Here is a 24,166-nt window from a genome sequence, read left to right as displayed (position 1 = left end):
GGACCCCAGGCTGCCCACTGTGAAGCCTGCATGCAGGGCATCTGTACACAGGACTTGACCACCATGTTTTCAGACTTGAACTTATGAATCTATTTTCAAGAAGTCATCCCTTGAGTCATTCAGAAATCTAACCCTATTTATAAATCTGCTCTTGTCTTCTCATTTGTCATACTGTATGCATATGAATGTTAGGCCTTGTTATACTTTATACTTTATATGTGTATATATGTATATATATATATATATATATATATATATATATATATATATATTTTTTTTTTTTTTTTTTTTTTTTCTTCTTTTTTTTCTTCTTTTACAACAACACAACCAAATGTCAAACAAGATGAACCACTTAAGCCCAATACAACAGGTCGCTTGGCTTTGAAATGTTTTCTTAAACATGTCAAAAATAAGGACACAAGGGTTAAAGTGTACACAAAAGTAAAACAGACAGACAGACAGACAGACAGACAGACAGACAGACAGACAGACAGACAGACAGACAGACAGACAGACAGACAGACACATATTGATAAAAGGACTAAAGACTGTTTTTAATCCTTTTGCATAAAGCAAAGTAGAATTCTTCATTTGTTTTTTATGTGGCCAGCAGATGTTACCCCTACCATGAAGGGGTGGGGTGAGATTCAGTGGTGTAAAGTAACGTAGTACATGTACTCAAGTAAAATGTTTAGGTATTTTTACTATCTTCAGTATTTACAATACTCAATACTTTTACTTCTACCCCACTTCAGGGGAAACTAATGTACTTTTACTCCAATATAATTATATGAAAACATGAAAACAATTATTACAAAACTCACCAACCACTTCAGCCGAATACATATTTCGGAAATTTGAAAATAGCAGTTTGAACACAATGCTTGTAGATTGGCTATTTTCAAAAGATTTCTTTATACATTTTGAACTTGTGGATCGGGGCATTCTGCACAATGGGTAGTTTTACTTTTAGTACTTTAAGTATATTTTGATACCGATACTTTTGTACTTTTACTCAAGTACATTTTTAATACGGGACTTCTATTTGTAACAGAGTATATCTACATTGCAGTATTGATACTTTTACTTAAGTAAAACATGTGAGTACTTCTTCCCCCCCGGTGTGAGAGTCACACACCACTGTGGTTATAGTTCTCACTACCTATAGACACACAGACTTACCAAGCCATCCACCACAACTGAAGCTCATGTTGTCCAAACACGTATAGGCAAAATAGAGCAGAAATGTAAAAAGCCACCTGATTTGGTGAAGGTTTTTCCCAAGGCACTCTTGGCTTATCTTATCCTGTCCATGCCACTGCATGTTTTATTTGGGATTAAGCCTGTTGACACAAGGTTAATTTGGGATTAGCAAGAGTTAATCCTTCTGCACCGTTTTAGAAACGTTATAAAATTCTGCAATTGTTTCTCTCTGAAGATTAATATGAAGAAAGTGAATACCTAAAAAAAAAAACTATGATCCAGTAATTTTCTGGGGAAAGTTTAGTGTTACTTTACTTTATTGTTTATTTGGACAGGACCAATGAACATTAGTACATGAATGTGAATTCAATAAGATGAAAAGTATCTCATGTAAACATGGAGGATTTAGCTGGAAGCTCATTTCCATCCACAGTCCCCACACATCATTCAAGATTGATTGTTTATGTAAAATACCTTTGCATTGGTTATAAATTAATCTGTGATCTGCAGCCATTTGGAAGCTGAAGAAACCATTACACTCACAGCGTTGAAATCACAGTGTGATGGCTGACAAGAATTCTAAACTGAAGGTAAATTATATTTTCATGGTTCATACTGTACATGTCTCATGTGTAGGTTAATTGTAAGACAAAAAAATAGATTAAACTCTGATTGTGATAAACCCTTCTAGTTCTGTAATTTTTAACTGTTGATTATATTACTTAATCTTGCTAATGTCAATTTTAGCTGCTCCAATCATCAGTCCAGCCCTTTGTGATTTTGTGCATCCTTACCATCAGTGTCATGAAAGGTAAGGAGTGGTCTTTTAATATTGATGCTTAATTTTTGTTGTTATCTTGCTCCAACCACCACCCCAGCATCCACCTGGGCTCTAATTCTGTATGAAAATGTTCAGAAATAATAGCATATCTATAAGAATCAAGTTGGTTTTATTTGTCACTAACTTATAGTTAGTACTTATAGTAGAAGCAGTGGAATGTTGTTGGGACCTGTTCCGCAAATTGTGCTATAATCACACAGGGGCCGGCAACCTTTTTGACATGAAGTGCCGTTTTTTTATTTTCTTGATAGTCAGTGTACCATATCAGTATTAAGAATGATACACCACATCACAATAGAATATTTCAGATTTTGATTGTCCATATACATAGCAACCTTTATTTATGTTTCTTCTTTTGAAATATTTTCAGGATTAGACTACAACCCCATGCATCTATCTCCCAGACTCCGTCCCCAGTCAGAGTTCAGAATGAATGTAATGAATGAAATGAATGTAAAATTAAGTGCAGGATGTAATTTGCGTACAGATGTGAGGGGACTTGATTTAATTTAAAAATATTTAACTTTAAAAGAAAATCCTCTCTCACACGTGTCCAGTGACCACCCTGCCCTGTGCCAATGTTGGCACCCATGCCTAAGGTTGCCCACCCCTGAATAATAATATGATATATTAAAGCAAGCTCACAATGTGTCCCAATTTACCATGGTGTGAGCTTGTATTTTGGCTATATTCAGCGTTCATTACAACAAGGTATACAGGGTTGAAAGGGATTCTAGGCAACATTAAGCCTACATTTTAAAAATATTTATATATATATATATATATATATATATATATATATATATATATATATATATATATATATATATATATATATATATATATATATATATATATATATATATATATAAAATGCAATATATATACATATATATATATATTGCATTTTTTCCCCTCTATCAGCCACTATATAATGATGCTGGGGTGTTTTCCTGCATTGAAACACAGTCCTCTTTCTGAAATCCGTATTTTCCCTACAGTTTATGTTTGTCCGGGATGTAAATGCACGGACACACGCATGTGCGCGTCCGTGTCCGGGTGAACTGTTCAAGTGAAACCGAATGGAACCGAGTGCAGCCGACAAAAATGGAACGAGCCGCCATTGTTTTCTGTGGCCAGTTTTTACTTTTTACTTTCGGTTTTAAAACGCCCTCAAACTTCTTTTTTGAGTTACGAAATGTACTTTTAAGATATCGTTTGGATAGAATTTAGTTGTTTAACTTCATATATGTGGTCAATTTTCATTTCAATTCATGACAGAGCCTATTTAAAAATAAAAATTCAGAGAACCGGCAGGGGCGGGCAGTGACACGCATTGTATCCGAATAAAGCAACCTATTTTCGGCATGGCACGTTTAGAAGTCCCCCCTGGTGGTCGGGGAAACAAACTGCTGATGAGGAGGGGGGAGGGGAGTGGAGGGGCGGTGTTTGACAACAGTTTTTTTCTTTTTTTATCTCTGAACTTGCCTACAATCCCTTTAAGTGGTTAAAGGTAGGGTAAGTGATTTGTAATTATTCAAATAATTGCAAAATGGGTCTATGTTCTGATAGTACTCGTTACTATAGAGTGTCGATATCGATATATGTCGATATAAGGAGTCTCCCATGTCTCTCCAGCTCTTTATTAAACAGAAAATCTATTTTCAGTGCTCTCTCCTGATTGTCACAAATGTTGTCACCTACCTGAAAATGTATTATATTCTGTTTACTAAAGAGCTGGAGAGACGCCTGTGACCGAACAAACGCTCTGTAGCAATGATTACTATCAAAATATAGTACTTTAACCTTTAACTAAAAAATAAATTACAAAAAAATATCACTTACCCTTCCTTTAATGAGTTAACTTAAAGTCTGTAAGAGAACAAAATAATAACCATAACATGACCAGAGTCATCCCACAGTTCCATGTGATGGCGCCATTGTATTGAACTGTACGCGTCCGGATCCCCCTGCTCTCCTGGAGGCTCTGGGACCTGTCTTCAAGCTGAGCGCCATACGGCCCGTCATGAACATGTCGACACCCACCTATGTCAACACATCCTTCACCCTGTACGGTATTCTCGGCGTGGTATGTCCTCTTGTAGAATCAGTGAACATTATGTTCTCCACAACATAGTTATTACAGAGTGGAACAGAGGTCAGCAACCTTTTTGACATGAAGTGCCATGTTTTTATTTTCTTGATAGTCAGTGTGCCATCAACATTAACACCACATCAAATGAAAACATTTCCAACTGATTTTACAGTCCATAAATACAACAGCCTTTTCTTTAATTATTATTATTTTCTTTCACATCAGGACATTTTGTCATTAGACCCCAACCTATCTCCCAGACTCACTCCCCAGTCAGAGTTCAGGGTTTGAATGAATGTAGAATTATGTGCAGGATGTAATTTGCATATAAATGTGAGGGGGCTTGATTTAATTGACTACATTTAAAATATATATTTTATTTTATTTTAAACCAGAAATCCTCTGTCTCACACTTAAATGCCAGCATGTGCCAGTGATCATCTCTCCCTGTGCCAATGTTGACACCGTGCCTAAGTAACCCCTTGTCACTCAGACAAGCGGTTTATAGTATTTCATTTAGTTGTGTTATGCAGTCTGGACTTTCAATTGTCAATTGAGAAAAATGTAGTTTAATTTCTGTAAATTAATAGGTCCATGTAAAGAATTATATATTTCTTAATTATCAATATTTTCTTTTTGTATAAAAACAAAAAACAGGATGAAAAATCTCAGCTTCTGACTACATTCATCTGGCTCAATTTTGTGAGTATTTGATCGTAAACAATGCAAAACAATTACTTGTGAGCTGACCACTAATTGGACGTCACTTAATTTCTTTCACCGTGTTCTACATTCTGACAACAATGCAACAGTCCAAAACTCAGTAATGACAATACAAATATTCTACACTGTCTATGACTTCATTATCAAAAGGGTAGTTCACCCAAAAAAATACTTATTTTCTATCAATTACACACCCCATGAAGCCTTGAATTCATGGAGATTTTATAGTTGTTGTCGCATTCCTGAGCCAATAATTTGATGACCGGGTCATCGGTCAGTAGGAGACTCAGTAGGAGACTGACTCTTTGAGTCTCCGCCGCTCATCAAATTATTGGCTTAGGAATGCGCTTAAAACTAAAAAAATCTCCATGAATTCAAGGCTTCATGGAGTGTAAGCAATTTTCTGGGTGAACTACTCCTTTAACTCAGCATACATCATATCCCACTGCAGGCCTGCTTTGTGTACAGCTCAATAACACTTGTTTCTTGTTTTAGTACTGGATGAATGAGTTCTTCAGCTGGGACCCGGTCCAGTGTGGCACCGACAAGATTGGTCTACCCAGAACAAGGTTTTGGGTTCCAGATGTAGTGATCAACGAATTGTAAGTTCTGTTACATGTACTACTGTACATGATTGTCTCTTAACCTGATAACAATCCGCGGCCGTTTTTGCAATTTTCACACAAACAAACAAATGTATTGTACATAATTGTGTGTGTCACCTACCTTGGCAAGCTATATACCATTTTAAAGGTACAGGTCTTGTGATTAAAATGATTTTAAAACTTTTCCAAGATCAAAACTGACGCTACAATCAACGCCGAAGTCTGACATACACAAACAAACAAACATTCACAAAGCTGCAGTGACTTGTTGAAAGTTGAATTCTACTCCGCCAATATGAAATATTTCCACAAAAATGATGTTCTTCCTTCGGGGTGATTAAGTGATATATAATGTCCAAACCCCACAGAAACCCCCATAGGGCATAGCAGTGACTCCACAAAATAAAAGGCCATTTCCAAAAACATATCAATTATTTTAAGCCTAGAATCAAGCCATCCAGGCTACTGGTGAATCATCATTCATGACCATGACACATTTGATTTTTCACACAATCAAATGTTTTATGGTCATGGGCTAGATAAGGCTTCATACTGTGGCCACATTGTGTTTTCCAGCTCAAATGATAATAGCAGTGTTATAAAGGCCTCTATTTATAGAAAATGTTCAGGCGAAAATTAAAAACCTTCTATTCCAGTAAGTTCAAACTTGTATAACTCAATGTCATTTGCACATAGAGTAGATTATTTTTGCTGGGGAAAAACTTTATAGTGTTACCTTCAAAATGAGACCATGCATGTATATTCCAAATGTTTCAAGAATCTTTGCTTTGGGTATGCTGTGTATAGGCATTCTTTGCAAATTATACAGGATTGAAGTACAGTCGCTCAATTACCGATACCAGTATTGGAAAAGCTGCCGATACTGCCCAAAAATGCTGGTATCAGTATCAGTGAGTATGCCAGTCTATGCCAATCCGATACCACGTAATTTATAATATGATATTTTCATTTGCACTGAACAATTATTTTCAGTTGATGTTTTAATACTGTTTTATACTCTTACTGTACTATTTACATTATTATTTTACTAACTTGTGGCTGCACTTTAACTAATGGAATTGTTATTTATTCCTAAAGATTGTTCTTTTATTACGCGTTGGTGTACTCGGATCGGATCAGTACTCGGCAGGATAGCCTGGCATTAGCCAGTGAACCCACGTGATAAGTCTAGCTAATGCCAAGCTAATGTCCTGATGATGGGTTAAACACGAGGAATGACTTTAAAATACTTTACAATATGTTACAAAAAGGTCATTCTAGAGCTGTATGACATCAAGTTCAAGTTCAAGTATTTATTTGCCATTTCAAAACAAGTTTGATAGGAAATTGTCTTGGTGCTTCCTCTCACATACAAGACAACACAATAAACAACAGCACAAAGACAAGAACAAAAAGAGACACAAGAAACAGAACCAAACCAGGACCAAGCTGCAGCTTTGGCTCATGTATACAGTACAGACAGTAGAAGAAACTGCTTAGTGCAATTATGTAGCAATTTTTAAAGTGCATACTTAAAGTGCATACCGTCTAGTTTGTGTATGTAGTGCAAGAGTGTCGTTAAGGTGCCTGACTGCTTGGAGGTATGTGCTGTCTCTAAAACGGGAGGTTCTACTCCCAATGCTGCCATATCTCCTACCTGATGGGAGGAGATTGAAAAGGTAGTGGGCTGGATGGGAATGGTCGGCTATGATTTTTTTAGCCCTCTTCACCAATCTAGTGGGATAGAGTGATGACAGCGATGGGAGGCTCGAACCAATTATCCTAGCTGCCTGACGTGTAACCCTCTCCAACCGTGTCTTGTCCTGTGCGGTTGTATTGCCGTACCAGACAAGCATGGAAAAGGTGAGCACGCTCTCAATGACTGACCTATAGAAATGTATCATAGCTGTTTTACTGACCTTGAACTTTCTAAGCTGCCGCAAGAAGTAGAGACGCTGGTGGGATTTACTGACCTTAAGGCTGGTGTTGAGTTCCCATGATAGGGATTCGTGGATGGTGGTTCCGAGGAACCGGAACGAGGAGACCCTCTCAACCTCTACTCCATTTATGGAGAGAGGAGGAAGGAAGGTTTTATTCTTTCTCCTATAGTCAACAACCAACTCTTTGGTTTTTGAGATGTTAAGTATGAGATTATGGTTCTCACACCACCTCACCAGGTCATCTATCTCATTGCGATAGCCAGATTCATCACTGTTTGTGATTAGGCCTACCACAGAGGTGTCATCTGCGAATTTAAACAACAGGACAGAATTAGTGTGTGATTGACAAAAATATGTGTAGACAGAATATAGAAAAGGAGAAAGAACACAGCCTTGGGGGGCACCTGTGTTCAAAACCTTGGATTGTGAGATTAATTTGCCGACTTTGACAGCTTGTTTTCTGTCACTTCATCAGTCTGCTGTTCTGCTTTGTTCCCGTATTGCAGCATGGACAAGAACGACGCCCCGTCTGTCCCCTACGTGACCGCCAATCACCACGGCCGGATAAAAAACTCGCTGCCCATGAGGGTAGTCAGCTCCTGCAACCTTGACATCTACACCTTCCCCTTTGACGTCCAGAACTGCACTCTCACCTTCAATTCCTACATGTACCTTGGTGAGGTGCACCGCTTTGCTCAAGAGGGGCTCCTCCTCAGCACCCACATGTCACATTTAGTTTGGTTTCAGATTCAAATGATTTTTGGTTGTTCCCTCACATGTACTTTGAAATTGAATACTACTAATAATGGAAAGTAATGAATAATGGAAATTATATGGACATGAGATGGACATTTCTTAGATCAAAAGTAGCAGATCTACAAGCTCAAAACGCTTTTCGAGCATGCGGATCTGCTACTTTTTTGTTTTGTTTTATAACTTAATTATTGGGGGGGGGGGTCTTTTTTCTGCCTTTATTGATAGTATAGTGGACTGACAGGAAATGGGGAGAGAGAGTTGGGGAGTGACACGCAGCAAAGGTCGTAGGGATCGGGAATCAAACCCTCGACACGCTGCCAGTGCCCAGTGCCTATAGTGCCCGGACCGCTACCCTAGCCGTCCGGGCCCATATCTGCTACTTTTGTGTGACCCTGTAGTATGATCAAGTAGGGCGTTCATTTACTAAAAAACTCAAAAAGTTAAAACATGGAGATGAGAGGTTTCTGCCCGACAGGAACAAATCATAACTTACCTTTTTCTTCTTATTTCCTTGTATAATCTCTCCTTTGTTCTCTCTTCTCCTCTCAGAGAATGAGGTGAGATTGACACTTGGGAAATCACTAGAGGCTATTCTGAAGCGTTCCAAGGAGGTGATGTCAACCAACGGAGAGTGGGAGCTGATGGACATCACATACACTAAATATATCCTGCAGTTTACTATGAGTGGTGGCATCGATGAGCTTGCATTCCATGTACGTTTAAATCTGAAATAGGCACTTTACCACTGCGCCACCCGAGCACTTTAAATCTAAAATCTTAAACATAATCTATGGAATATACTGATAGCAGATGTTGATTGCAGTAATAATACCATGAACCCAGAAACAGTGAACCTAGGAATGGTTTGTTCTTGTCTCTTGTAGATCAGAATGAGACGCAGGCCTACTCTCTATGTGGTGAACCTCATCCTTCCCAGCTGTTTCCTCATCACAGTGGACCTCTTCAGCTTCCTGCTTCCTCCCCAGAGCGTCGACCGCTCCTCCTTCAAGATGACCCTCATCCTGGGCTACACCGTCTTCCTCCTCATGATGAACGACCTGCTGCCGGTCACTGGAAGCAGCATACCTCTCATAAGTCAGTAGTACAAGCTGTCCAGGCGTAAAGGCCAGAGGACTAGCTAGCCTTCTGTACGGCTTAACTAAAATGTCATGTTTCTGAAGGACCATGGATTGTGTGCGCGTGTGCGTTAGGGTTGCCAACCGTCCCTTGAGATACAGAATCGTCCCTTATATGGACACTAAAAGACGTGTCCCCTTATTGAACTGATAAAAGGACACACTTTATTCCTTATTTGTGGGAATCAATCAATGACACACATGTTACAAGTTCAAACAGTTCATATACATACGTACAGTATACTATAACCCAGGTTGTTAACCACTTAAACCCTCTAGACTAAACTGGACCTGAGTTGTTCTCCTGTACTTGGACCGTTTTTTTCCCTCAGTCTACACCAAATCACTTTGCCAAAAATAGTCAATCTACAAGATCGACTTATGTTCCCTGCAGAATTATGCATGCTGGGGTTCAAGTGGATAATACACAAAAACTATATATACAGTGAGATTAAATTTTTTTCCTGGGCGTCCCTTATTATTTCTTGGAAAAATACACCCAGCCGGCTGTCCCATATTTGAATTTCAGGTAGCTGACAACCCTATTATTACCACTATAGACGGCACAAGGACTTCATGTAATGTCATCCTGAAGAATGACTTCCACAAATCACACAGGTGATTAGAGAAGGAAATGGTTCCTAAATCACTTTGTTAACAATGCTGTCTAGTCTGTTATCACATAGGTAAGTGTTATTTTTCTGTGAGTGTGTGTTGGGAATATAACCTTTCAGATGTGCTGCATGAGAACAATAACATGTTGACTTCCATCACTCCTTCTGCTCTCCTTCTCTCCCTTTTATCTCTCTCTTCCCAGATGTGTTCTTCTGTCTCTGCCTGGCTCTGATGGTGGCCAGCCTACTAGAGACCATCCTCATCACCAATCTCCTGTGTGACTCCAGTTGGAACATCACTCCGGTCCCCCGATGGGTCCAGGTGTTGGTCCTACATATCCTGGGTCCTCTTGTAGGCCTTCCTCCAAAGACCAAAGAAAAAACTAACTCAGGTATGGGAATAATATGGTATGAGTTATATGATAAAAAAAAAAAAAATATTCCACTATAGCACCCTGACCAAGTCCACATTTCTATATACATCTGATTATGTTACATCCTCAATGGAACGGCGACATTAACAAACTCTTCTCATAAAAAACACAATGCATAGCATCCAATGAAAGGAAATAGCCAAGTACATTTAGCTGAGCATACATGCACTGAATTAGGAGTAGGCCTAATGCACCAGCATGTGCCAGAAGGGCCAGATGATGTCAGTTCAGAACTTTGCCGTTTTTATACACCCCGTTCACTCAAAGCCAGTGATATTTACCTCCCATGCCCAGCTATTTTACACTAATGTCATGTGCATACCTGTTTCCTAGAAGTGAATGCCTGCCCTCTGGTGTTAGTGGAGGACAAGGCTGATGAGAAAGCTCGGGGGCCTGAGCTGGAGGATAAGGCCCTGGAGGAAATGAGGAGGCTGGGTAAAGACCTCCAGGCCATCCGCCTCCAGGTGGACCAGCAGCTGACAGGGAACCTGAGCTCTGAGGAGTGGGTCCAGGTGGGTTTCATCATTGACCGCCTGCTCTTCATCTTCTACATCATCTTCTTATCAGTCAGCTTCATTACCATCATCGGTATCTGGGCCAGCACATATGCAGCTGAGATTATGTAGATGACCACTGTTTGTTACACATTATTGTAGACCAGGGGTCTTCAACGTTTTTCAGGCCCTCAATACTTTGTAAACTTGACCTTTGGCTCGGTACTTGGTCTGCTCTTTTTTCCCTGTACACCAAACCTCTTTGCCGAAAATAGCCGACCTACAAGCTCACAACGTGTCGCAGATGCATTGTGAGCTTGTAGATCTGCTATTTTAATCTGATGCTCCCCCCAGAATAGTGATGTGAGGTTTCAAGTGGTTAATAAAAAAATCAAATGAAGTCCCTATCACACAAAGTTTTGGCGGCCCCCCTGCAGTATCCCCTAGGGATCCTGGACCCCTTGTTGGAGACCCATGTTGTAGACAGTAACATAAATGTTTGTTGAAATTGCTCAATATTTCATAGTTTTGCGTTTCTTTATGTGAAGGCTTTTGTTGGTTGGAATTTGAGTTAACACTATTTGAGTTAACACTACACACCAAGTCCCATACAATTTGCTTAAGTAATCTTATGTGGTTGATGTGGATATGGTTTTGTAGAATCTAGGAAAACAAGTGAACACTAAACATTCCTTGAAAACAATTGACTAGTTTTTCATGTGAGAAGAACGTCCCTGAATGTCCCTCTCTCTCTCCCTCTCCCCCTCCCCCTCCCTTCTTTGTCCGGATTGAGAGATTGATTCCACCTGGGCAACCCAGCTGAAGATGCTTGAGTTTGTTTCTTGAGCTGATTGTTCTGGTATTTAGGACTGCCCATTTGTCATATTATAGGATTTTCAGGTTCAGTGTGTTTAGTTGTGTGAGGTTCACTTGTGAGTGTTATGTAAGTAAAGACTTCCAGCTTTTGCCTATACCCTTGTGTGTTCTCTTCTTTGCATGTTGTGTCCTACCTTTCATGTGAGCTTGACAGGAGTCAATAGTCTGATGTCTTGAAGCAACATTAGATTTTCAGCAGCCACCAAAAGCTCACAGAAGTAAGCACATGTTCGATACAACAAAAATGCAGTATAATAAGATTGGAACCAAAAATTCTTGGTGTGAGATTAATTACAAAGGCCAGCTAGTAATAAAAATATGCATGGTTTAATCCCAGAATTCACAGTGCCAAATGCAGCACCAAATAACCTATTGTATGTGTATTACCCATGCAAATGTATCGCACAACTTTGTTGCGAAAATACATTATTGAACATTTGTTGGGAACTATCTAAAGTGCTTATATGGCTACATAGGCCAAGATCAAATTGTAGGGGTCATTACAGGTGTTTGTGTGTCAATCAAAATCCACACCTAGGCCTACCTATCACCTAAACAGCTCAAATGGCAGCACTGCACATAAAAGAAAATGTTGGACAGAGCCTGCAACCTAAAACCTGCACAGGTAACATGGGAAGTCTCTGTCTTCAACCATTAGGCTGATTGTATAGATATTATTCTTTTTGATTTAAGTGATAAGATAAAAAGGGTAGGCATTATAAGCTACGGCTTCATACACACTGGTATGAATTGTGCATTGTGGCCTATATTATTAATTTAAATAATATAAATAAATTACAACTTTTATGAGTATGATATGGGTCTGTGTCCTTCTTGTCACACCCTGCTTCACTTCACAACGCCTGTCTTTTGATAGAGCGGTGAGACCACAGTGTTACTGTTACTTTTTCTAATTCAAAAGAACCAAAAGTAGGAGATCTACAAGCTCAAAACGTGTCGCTTTGCGCCGCGTTTCAAGCTTATGTATCTTCTATTTTTAGGGCCTTAATTTGCGGAAAAACACAAAAAGTCGAAATATGGAGATGAGAGGTTTCTGCCCGACACGAAATGGAAATGAGCTCAGACAACTGGGACCACAAGAGAATAGAAATTTGCATTCGCTGCAAATCACAGTGTGGATTTCTGTCACATGAACACCAGGCAGTGACACATGTCACAGGTTGAACTATTTTGGTTTGAAATGTTGAAGTATTTTACATGAAACAAAACAACAATCAACAATCAAATGCAAAAAGCCAATCTACAAGCTCACCTTCCCGATACCATTTCCGATACCCATAACTTGTGTATCGGTCGATTCCGAGTACTGAGCCGAAACCAGTGAGTAATTTAAACAAATCTAGCACAGTGGTTCTCAAAGTGGGGCCCAGGGACCAACTGGTTCATTGAGGGGGTTCCAAATGGACCCTTACAGGTCTGTAACTCTGAGAGTGTACAAATGGAACCAAATGGACCTTTAGGGATCCATTTGGTTCCATTTGTACACTTTCAGAGTTATGGGGTCCTTGAAATTAAAAGTTTTCAGAACCACTGATCTAGGAATAAATAACAATTCTATTAATAATTGTTAATGTGCAGCTACAAGTTAGTAAAATAATAATAATGTAAATAGTACAGTAAGAGTATAAAAGAGTCATGCAACATCAACTGAAGCAATCAAAATATGACTGTAAATTAAATATCAGCATGTGATCAATTACGTACTGGTATCGGTATCGGAACAACTCTAGTTGCAATGTTCTAAAAGAAAAACCCCACCAAAAAAATATGTAAAAAGTTTATTTTTTATGTGGCTATCAGATCACGTCACCCCTCCTATCTCATGAAGGGGTCAGGGTTGAAATCCTCCATGAGTGAGAGTCACACACCACTGTGGTTAGTTCTCACCACCTGAAGACACACAGACTGACCAAAGCCATCCACCACAACTGAAGCTCTGTTGTCCAAACACGTACAGGTAAAATTGAACACAAATTTAAAAAGCCACCTGATTTGCCAAAGGTTTAAACCAAGTCACGCTTGGCTTGTGTATGCTACGTATACTGTAGCCTATGTATATCTGTGCCACTACAAGGCTTATTTTAGCTTAGCCAGAGTTTGTCTGCCAGACAGGTCTTGGATTAGATCCTTATGCGCAGTTTGATAAACGTTAAAATTCTGCAATTGTTTTCTCACTGAAGAATTGACTCATATGAAGAAACGGAATAGTTCAAAACACTGAATGGTCCTCCAGTCATTTTGTGGGGATTACGTAATAGCAGCAGCTGTGACGATCATCCAAGATTGATATGCAAAATACCTTAGTGTTGGATATGGATTAATCAGGGCTCTCCAGGCTTTTGGAAACTTAAGAAACCATTGGACTCTGACAGCTTTGAAAACACAAAACTGGAAATCTCACGTGATGGCTGACAAGCATTCTAAAATGAAGGTAAATTATGCTTTTATGGTGCATACTGTAGATTCAGGTGTCAGGTTTACTGGCTAAGTTCATTTTAAGATAATATAACTGGATTGAGCTGTGATAAACACTTAACCTTGCTAAATGAATGTCAATTTTAGCTGCTCCAGCCATCAGTCCAGCCCTTTGTGATTTTGTGTATCGTTACCATCAGCCTCATGAAAGGTAAGGAGTTTAGAAAGCAGAAAATGTGTTGTCTTTTAATATATTTATGCTTCATTATTGTTGTTTGTTTGAGCTCCCACCGCCACCACGGCATCCATCTGTGGGCTCTGTTCCTATATGATTCCCTTAAGGGAGTTTTACACGGAATTCCATTCCATGTAATATCTATTTGGCAGATTATTTATTTATTAGAAATATTTTCATGCTTACAGGTAATAAATGAATTGAGACAGAGCCTTAGCGCCAAAGTATACAATATACACATTATGCTCATATACATATATTTAGGCTCAATAAATATTTGTATTCAATCCAAGAGTTTCCTGATTTAAATATAATGATAATACATTAAAAACAATTCTACTCACGCAGGTAAATCAAGACCATATAGTTAGGCTATCTATCATCAACTGACAACAATGTCTAACTGTTGGTTGTTAAGCACTTTCAACCTGGCATTTCCATATTTTGGGTATATCATTATCGGCTAAAGATTTCCTTTAGATTAAATGTTATAAAATAGCAAACAATAGCTTATCTAGAAGTTTACAACATGCCCCAATGCACAGTGTTTTAAACTTGTAGACTTGTATCCCAGACTGCCTCCCCAGTCAGAGTTCAGAGTTTGAATGAATGTAGATTTATGTGCAGGATGTAATTTGCATACAAATGTGAGGGGACTTACATTTTTAAAATATTGTATTTTAAACCAAAATCCTCTCTCTCACACTTATGCCAGTGTGACAGTGATCAGTGATCACCCTCCCCTGTGCCAATGTTGCCACCTGTGCCTAAGGTTGCCCAACCCTGGTTTAAGTGGTTAATGAGTTCACTTAAAGTCTGTGAGAGAACAAATAACCATAGCATGATCATGACCAGAGTTGTCCCACAGTTCCATGTGATGGTGCCATTGTATTGAACTGTACGCGTCCGGATCCCCCTGCTCTCCTGGAGGCTCTGGAACCTGTCTTCAACCTGAGCGCAATACGACCCGTCCTGAACTCCAACACCCCCACCAATGTCACCACACACTTCACCCTGTACGGTATTCTCGGAGTGGTAAGTGAATCAGTGAAGACGTTATTGTCTGCTCGTGTGGACCGTTCACTGCAGACAACCAGATACGATCACAGTATTTCTCTAAGTTCAAGTGTTGTTATGGAGTCTGGTCTTTCTAGATTTGTTCATCCGTCAATAGTCCAGTCTGGTTTGTCTTTCATTTGTCATACTGTAGGTTCTCTGAAAGATACACTGTTGTTTAATTTCTGTAAAAGAATAGGTCCTTATATAAAGTAATAGCCTACTTATTATAATTTTTTACAGGATGAAAAAGCTCAGATTCTGACTACATACATCTGGCTACATTTTGTGAGTATCTTATCATACAGAAGGCAAACAATTACTTGTGGCCATCCATTATTTTGAGTTATTTAATTTTTTTTCACTGTACTTTAAATTCAAACTGGCACATATCAAAAAGTGCAACATAAAAATAAAACTCAGTAATGACAATACAAATATTCTGCGTCTTGATGATGTCATTATTAACCCAGCTTCCATATAACCCACGTAGGCCTGCTTTGTGTACAGCACAATAACACTGGTATGTTGTTTTAGCATTGGGAGAATGAGTTCTTCAGCTGGGACCCGGTCCAGTGTGGCACTGACAAGATTAATCTACCCAGAGAAAAGTTTTGGGTACCAGATGTAGTGATCAACGAATTGTGAGTTCTGTTACACGATCGTGTCTCTAACAAAGTATCAAATATAATAGAGTGGGTAGGTAAGTCCAACTGGGGGTTGTGATTTGCATTGGATTGTTTATTTCGGACACAGGTAAAAGACAAAGAATACTTTAAGTAAACATAATACAAGTTAAAATTAGAAAGTAATGAAAATGTTAAATAGAAAATACAAATAACTCCAGAGTACACAAAAAGGGCTTAGGGTGCAGTCACACCGAACTTTGATTCTGCCAATGCGGCGGATTCTGCCGGATATGCTTTTCAATGGGAACGGAGCGGTTTGCTGCCATTTGCGGACTTCCGCAAAAAAAAGGTTTGTTTCTCATTGAAAAGCATTGCCAGAATCCGCCGCATAGGCAGAATTAAAATTCGGTGTGACCGCACCCTCAGGAAGAAGTTTAAAATGTATCTAGTTTTACCCCTTATTGCGTCTAATGTATCAATCAAATCGCATTATGAAATAAAGAAAGAAAGAAAATTCCAAATCTATCTAAGGAAGAGAAAATACCATGGTTTGGAAAAGTGATGATGGGTGAAACACAAGGAATGACTTTAAAAGACACACCAGTTATTATTAACCTGCTGTTCTGCTTTGTTCCTGTCTTGCAGTATGGATAAAAACGACGCCCCGTTTGTGCCCTACGTGATCGCCCACAGTGACGGCAAGTTACACGACGCCAAGCCCGTCAAGGTGGTCAGCTCCTGCAACCTTAACATCTACACCTTCCCCTTTGACATCCAGAACTGCACCCTCACCTTCAATTCCTACATCCACCGTGGTGAGGTGCACCGCTTTGCTCGAGGGCCCCTCTGCATCCATGTGAAAACTTTAACGTTTACATTTATTTATTTATTTATTTATTTATTTATTTACTTACTGTACTTACTTACTTACTTACTTACTTACTTACTTATTATTTATTATTTATTAATTAATTTATTTATTTTGTTGCTCCATCATCTGAAAAAATAATAATAATTATACATTATACATACATTATATATTAATAGTTTTTGGTGGTTCCATCACATTCCATGTGATTAAGGTTCTTCTTTTATGTGATTTTCCACATGTAGACTATACATTTCACATGTGCTCAATCAATGTCACCAATCCACTTTGATGCGATGCATCGCTTGCTCAAGGGCACATCAGCAGTAGTAAAAAACTAGAACACAGGGACTTATTCACCGCTTGATCATTTAACCAAAGGATTCACATCAGCAGCCTTTGCAAACGTCCATCCTCCTCTAACCCAGTGGTTCTCAACCTTTTCAGGCCACAACCCCGCAAAATAGTCATATTTGAAGTTTGAACTGGCAAGCACTTGTAGGAGTTGGGGCATTACATTTAGTTTGACTCAGTTCCACAGATAAATAAATATTGTGGAAAATAGCTGATCTACAAGCTCACAATGTGAGGCGTTGTGAGCTTGTACTGTACAGTAGATCAGCTATTTTCACAATTGTTGCCTCTTTCTTATATTATTTGACAATCTTCCTATTGTTTGACCAGTTTTTATAGTATAGTTTGTTGATTACTTTTGACTCAGTAAATGGTCTTTTTTTATTTTTTTATTTTATAGTTATTAAAAAGGCTTAAAAGTCATTGAATAGTTACTTTATAAATCTGCAGATACCCTGTATTAAAAAGAAATCATGTGGGGATCCCGACCCACAGGTTGAGCCACTGCTTTAAACTTCAGAAAAGAAATGCCTTATACCAAGAGAATAATACGTAATTTCACGCTGTCTTTAGATTTCTTTCGTCTCGTCCCTGTTTTCAGAATGTCATAATGGGCAAACATTCTGCAAAATTAGAAAATAACTATTTTCGGCAAAGAGATTTGAGATTATTGCCATGTACACACACAGTTATTATGGCTGAGATGTTGCTGGGAATGCTGCTGGGAATCAAACCTGTGACCTTCTGAGATGGAATATCTAACTAGTCATGCTGTGGACAAAGTCATCTTTTGTCACTGCACCACCATGGTATTCATATAGCCTTTCTGCTGTGTATTTGGCCAATTTAACAACTTTCAACCTGGCACGTCACATAGAGATGCATTGTGAGCTAGTAGCTATTCATTGTACGAAGAAGTATAACGAAGTATAACGCAACGCGAAGCGACGCTTTTCAAGCTTGTAGATCTGCTACTTTTGAATTTGAATCATCTTAAAAGGTAACAGTTTTGGACATATGAGGTTTCCACCCGACAGAGATGTTATAGGGCTTAAGTGGTTAATGAAGCAAAAAGGAAAGCAGGGGGGATAATGACCAGGTGTAGGCAACAAATAATTAGATTAAATATATATTTGTGGTTCTTTTAAGTACCAAACCATCTCTGAGCCTCTCACTGACAACATGCTGTATCACCCATGAAACTGATTAACCCTTGTTGCTTACAGAACAGTAATCTATATGATCCACAAAGTACAACTAGTGAACGATTAGTGTCTCAAAACATGTCTTATCAGTTATATTTACATTTACATAGATATATTATGCATTTGTGGTCTATTTACATTACTAGATTTTCAGGCCGCGAAACCTAGTCCCATGTTGCGTTGATAAGAGCAATGGCCGCCAAAGTATGGCCATTTGAAGTGTTAAACACTGCTCTAACACTGCTGCCAAGCAGTGATGCACTTGCAGCACCCAGGTCTACTGCCATACCTGTGCGACCTTGCATTCGGGAGGACTTCAGCAATTAAAGCCTGTCCCGTGAGACAACCTACCAATTTTGAAACAATTAGCATACTGGGAACTGTAGTTATGGGTGTTTAAACCCCAGCCAATACGAACACAAAGGGGGCGGGCATCATCAAATTACAGCCCGTCCCTATTGGCCGTCTAAGAGTTTGGGGCCTTTAGTATGCTGGGAACTGGAGTTATGGCTGTTTAAAGCACAGCCAATAAGAACACAGAGGGGGGCGGAGCAATGTCTAGCTATTCTGATGGCAGGCCCCTAACCAGTGTTCGTGCCAAGTTTGGTGTGCATTGGAGAAACGGTGCGCCTCACAGGTTACGTTTGTGACGTCCACCCACCCACAGTCCGTCCGCCCGCCCGTCCGCCTGCCGTCGGTTGACCCTCTAGGCAATTTAACTCCAAGGTTTCCATTGTGGTCGATTTGTACTGTACTGAACTTTAAAGAGTTTGATGATGTCTAATATAATAAATGCTCTGGAAGTGTGTTTGTCATTAGCCTTAGCTGCCGTTCATTTTACTTTCCTCTATATATCCTCTCCTGTCCTCTCCTCTCCTCTCTAATATTCTCCTCTACTCTCAGTGACGGATGTGAGAATGCACCTTGATCTACCAGTGGAACAGATTCTGCAGAATTCCCAGAGAGCAATGACTACCATGGGAGAGTGGGAGCTGATAGACATCTCATACCATAAATACATCCTGGCTTTTGAGGATACCGGCATCGATGAGCTTGCATTCCATGTATGTTATATTCTGTGGAAAATGCTGATAGCGGATATTATCATTAATATTATTGCGATTTGCAGTAGTAATAGTATATTGTTGAGGCCAAGAATAGAATAAGAATAAAGTTGCTTTGTCTATTTAAAAGTACAAACCCGCCAGCCCAGCAGTGAACCTATAGGAATGGTTTGTTTTTGTCCCTGTAGATCAGGGTGAGGCGCAGAGCTACTCTCTACGTGGTGAACCTCATCATTCCCAGCTGTTTCCTCATCACAGTGGACCTCTTCAGCTTCCTGCTTCCTCCCCAGAGCGTCGACCGCTCCTCCTTCAAGATGACCCTCATCCTGGGCTACACCGTCTTCCTCCTCATCATGAACGACCTGCTGCCAGTCACTGGAAACACCATACCTGTCTTAAGTCAGTATACAAGCTGTCACTGTCCAGGCGACCTGCATGAGAACAATGCTATGTTGTTGATCCCAGATTCAGTAAGGTGCATCACTCCGTCTGCTCTCCTTCTCTCCCTTTTATCTCTCTTTTCCAGACGTGTTTTTGTCTCTCTGCATGGCTCTGATGGTGGCCAGCCTACTAGAGACCATCCTCATCACCAATCTCCTGTGTGACGCCAGTTGGAACATCACTCCGGTCCCCCGATGGGTCCAGGTGTTGGTCCTACATATCCTGGGCCCTCTCGTATTCCTTCCTCCAAAGCCCAAAGGAAAAACAAACTCAGGTATGGGAATAGTATGGAGAGTTACTTGCAATAATGGACATTCAATGAAATGATATTTCGAAGTAAATCCTCCTGAGCATCCGCTGAATTGAGAGAAACTAGAAGCTCGCCCCCGCTACGCGGGGGCTCGCGTCTAGCCCGCGGCCACGCCCACGTAGATTTCTTTGCGGATTTGGGCGGATTCGGGTACTTTCCCCCCCGTTTTTTCTTACTTTAATTCGGTTTTAGGGTTAGGGTTATAGTTATTTAAAAAAAAAAAAACAGAGAGGTGCCCCGCGGGCCGGAAACGTCCGCCTGTTGAGGACCCCTGCTGTAGTGTGTAGTTTGATGTTGTGTGTGTAGCAGATATACCTGCTGTGTGTAGATCAATGTCCATATGAAAGTCAATGCCCAGCAGTGTTTTTTGACACATTTTACCTCGTTTATCCAGCTCTCACTGACTCTCCACATCGGGCTGTTATAGCGCCACCATGAGGCTGATTAGAGAAATCTCAAGTGGAATTTCTTCCTCGGCATAGTGGGAATGTGGGTGCAAAGTTGCACGGAAAGTGCATGCTGTGTTCATAATGTGAGGCATTTTGGTCCAAACGGAGCAGTCCTGCAGACTTTGGAAGCCATTTTAGCCAATCAGGATGGAATATGAAAAATCTGAAAGAGCCGTTTTTTGTAATGACTGTGGAGATACTGTGTACCGATTTGCGTGATGTTTGGGCAAAATATGTAGGAGTACTGTGAGAAAATGTGTTTAGCAAAAAGCGGCCTCCTGGTGGCACTGTAACAGGGCCATGTGAAAGAAATAGGGCAGAGGTTCTGAATTGGCATCGAGGGAGTGTGTGTGCACAGTTTCGCTGCGATCAAGTCAACGATGTGAGAGATTAGCTATCACAGACGGACGGACAGGGGGTGAAACATAGTCTTGCGCCATGCCTTTCGGCCTGGCGGAGACAATAAAAAAACGAAAGTAAAGGAAATGAGCATTTCTGCAACAAAAGTAGTCAACAAACTATACTATAAAAACATTGGCCACATTGTCAAATAATCTAAGAAAGAGGAAATCATGTAGAAAATAGCCGATCTACAAGCTTACAAAGCCTCTCAACGTGAGGCGTTGCGAGCTTGTAGATATGCTATTTTCACAATATTTACTTGTGGAACGGAGTCAAACAAAATGGGGGGGTCCCCAGATCAATTACGTTTATTTGGGGGGGGGCGGCCTGAAAGGGTTGATAAGCACTGCTCTAATCGGAGCGAAATGATCTGAAATTACTACATGACCATAATGCAGCCTAACATGCGTTGCAGGGGGCGGTCCTGCCATTACGTTAGTTACTGTAGTTGCTGTGGAGCTACATAGTTCTCCAGAAGACACACACAAACATACACCATCTACAATGGACTAACTGAGCAGCAATATTGACATTCACCACACGAACGTGCATTGTTGACAAAGTGATTGCACAGTCGCTGCAGGCATGACAACCACGTTAGCGTTAGCGACATGGCAGCTATCACAGCGCCCTGTCCGTCGTCGCTGTGATGGCTACAGCAAGCTCTCTGCGATGGCATTGTCTGGGAACTGCTCTTAGCGTGACACAACCAATGAGAGTGAGCGCTGTAGTTGTTGCTAAGATACGGTGGCGTCTCTGCCCCATAGCTTGTAGATCTCTCACGCATGATTGGCGTAGGCTGCGTTGCCAGGTCTGACTGTTTGTATAAGCGTTTTTGGGCTTATTTGGGTGCACTTTTGGGCTCGTTTCCATAGACCACGGCAGTGCTTATTTCTTTCCCGTGACCGATGTGGCAAAAAAAGGTGCAAAACGAACCATCCGGAAGTACATTGCGAGATGAAATATATAGCACTTTTTGATTATTAGAGAAGGAGACACATGTGAAGGTGGAAAATTAAATGTAGGAGATTATATAGTTTTTCATGAGCAATTTTTGTAGCAAGTTGTGAGAGAATTGGGCTTCTCCTGTGGGCGGGGGGCTCAATAGAACCATTGGGGTTTGAAAGGAGACGCTCTCTGTTTGAGTGGTGAGATGTGTGAGCCATGAGGGCCAGATGATGTCAGTTCAGAACTTTGCCATTTTTATAGACCCATGCAGTTCACTCAAAGCCAGTGATCAATTTAACTCCCATGCCCAGGTATGTAACATTAATGCCATGTACGTACCTGTTTCCCTAAAAAAAATAAAAAATAGCCTGCTCTCTAGTGACAGTGGTGGACCAGGCTGATGAGAAAGCTCCAGAGGAGAGGGGGCCTGAGGTGGAGGATAAGGCCCTGGAGGAGATGAGGAAGCTGGGTAAAGACCTCCAGGCCATCCGCCTCCAGGTGGACCAGCAGCTGACAGGGAACCAGAGCTCTGAGGAGTGGGTCCAGGTGGGTTTCATCATTGACCGCCTGCTCTTCATCTTCTACATCCTCTTCATAGCAGTCAGCTTCATTACCATCATCTGTATCTGGGCCAATTCAATGGCAGCCAACCTGGCAGGGACATAAATGTTTGTTGAAATGGCTCAATATGTCATATTCTTTGTGTTTGGCTTTATTTCTGTGACGGCTTTGTTGGCTGGAACTCAAGTTAACAATATTGGACACACACAGTCCCATAGAATTAGATTAGTAATTTAAAAACTAGAAGTAATCTGATGTGGTGTCATTGACATGGTTTTGTGTACCATTGTAGAATAAAAGAAAACTAGTCAATGCTAAATAAAAGTGATTGAAAACAATGTAATAGTTTCTGATGATTGTAAGAAGAAAATGCACACATTCTTTGACAGATACTGGATTATAGAATGCAGTCTTATAACATCATGGCAAACTTTCTGTAATAGAATGATCCCAATGTTATGTGGATAATTAGCCAGCTCTTACTGATATCAGTGATAATAATAAAAAATAAAGAAAATAATTAAATAAACATAACTTACTGAATGAACAATTGAGCATCTGTTCATTTTAATCATTGCCTTTCTTGTGACACACCATGAATGCCAGAATTTGTAAACATGGAAATCTACAAAAGGCAAAACAACACATATTCTACCGTGTAACCCATAACAATTGTTGTTCTCTAATATTAGTATTTTTAAATGGGTGACACTATATGCAATGACATTTGCCATATGTTATCTTCCCCAATGAAAAAGTATTTAAAGAAAAGAGTATTATTGTACTAGTATGTTTTGCTATATAACTGAATTAGAGGTAACTGGTATAAAACTAAATGATGCATGCCTACTGCTGAAGCCATGATAAAGTAAAAGAGACCCTCATCCTGAGTTAAGTCAAATGAATTGTTCATCAGCTAAACATATATATATATATATATATATATATTCCACAAAGTAAGATACAGTATCCAATCACGAGGAGCCAGAAAAGTCTTCAAAAACTGTCTTTTGTGTGGTTGTCTCCAAATCATATCACATTTTCAAAGACTAGAAGAACCGGTGTTCTAAAGCAAAACTGAGCTCCTTTCTAGTATGGTGAGTGCAATTAACCTGAAAAGTCATGACATTTCAATTCTCGTTGTTTGCAGTGTCGACGGATCACACAGGTAAAGATTTTCTTTTGTCTTTTCTATCTGAGAAAAAGCTGGCAAGTGAATTTAAAATTCCCCAAATATTTAGACTTAAAGCTGCACTGTATTCCTCCTGTACCCCGGATTTGAACCCGGTTTGCTGCGCAGGTGCAGATTTTTTTTTTTACCATTGAGCGAATAGAGCCTGCCTGCTTGCTCAGGGGATACATTGAATCTTGACTATCATGTCAAAATATGTGTCAGATCCTGTGTCTAGGTGAGACATGACCTTTGAGTTAACTGTTTTTAACTAGTTTTTATTTTGACCCTTTAGCCTATAAGGGCCCATGTAATTGTTT

The 24,166-nt window shown here is 39.9% G+C and overlaps 1 protein-coding gene across 1 annotated transcript; it reads left to right on the top strand.

Annotated features, from left to right (window-relative positions):
- Positions 1-1,735: 1,735 nt before the first annotated feature.
- LOC311051407 (uncharacterized protein) lies at positions 1,736-22,995 on the top strand. Its single transcript, XM_084065973.1, has 20 exons — positions 1,736-1,793; positions 1,951-2,014; positions 3,967-4,133; positions 4,797-4,841; positions 5,358-5,464; positions 7,914-8,083; positions 8,713-8,876; positions 9,048-9,258; positions 10,117-10,305; positions 10,681-10,972; positions 14,043-14,169; positions 14,301-14,364; positions 15,257-15,423; positions 15,688-15,732; positions 15,982-16,088; positions 16,719-16,888; positions 19,404-19,564; positions 19,753-19,963; positions 20,091-20,279; positions 22,482-22,995. The coding sequence occupies exons 1-20, from the start codon at positions 1,767-1,769 to the stop codon at positions 22,778-22,780; spliced, it is 2,976 nt and encodes a 991-aa protein (XP_083922099.1). The 5' UTR covers positions 1,736-1,766; the 3' UTR covers positions 22,781-22,995.
- The last annotated feature ends 1,171 nt before the right edge of the window (positions 22,996-24,166 follow it).

Source organism: Gymnoscopelus microlampas, assembly GCF_963454915.1.
Source record: "Gymnoscopelus microlampas genome assembly, chromosome: 9".
In the NCBI taxonomy this organism is placed as follows: Eukaryota; Metazoa; Chordata; class Actinopteri; order Myctophiformes; family Myctophidae; genus Gymnoscopelus; species Gymnoscopelus microlampas.
The sequence above is the reverse complement of the archived record's forward strand: the minus strand, read 5'-3'. Positions and strand labels throughout refer to the sequence as shown.

Excerpts from the sequence above, each read along its gene's own strand:
- LOC311051407 (XM_084065973.1), top strand. The coding sequence starts at position 1,767 with ATGGCTGACAAGAATTCTAAACTGAAG. Across the intron at positions 5,465-7,913 it reads GATGTAGTGATCAACGAATT|CATGGACAAGAACGACGCCC; the intron begins GTAAGTTCTGTT and ends CCCGTATTGCAG. Across the intron at positions 19,565-19,752 it reads TCGATGAGCTTGCATTCCAT|ATCAGGGTGAGGCGCAGAGC; the intron begins GTATGTTATATT and ends TTGTCCCTGTAG.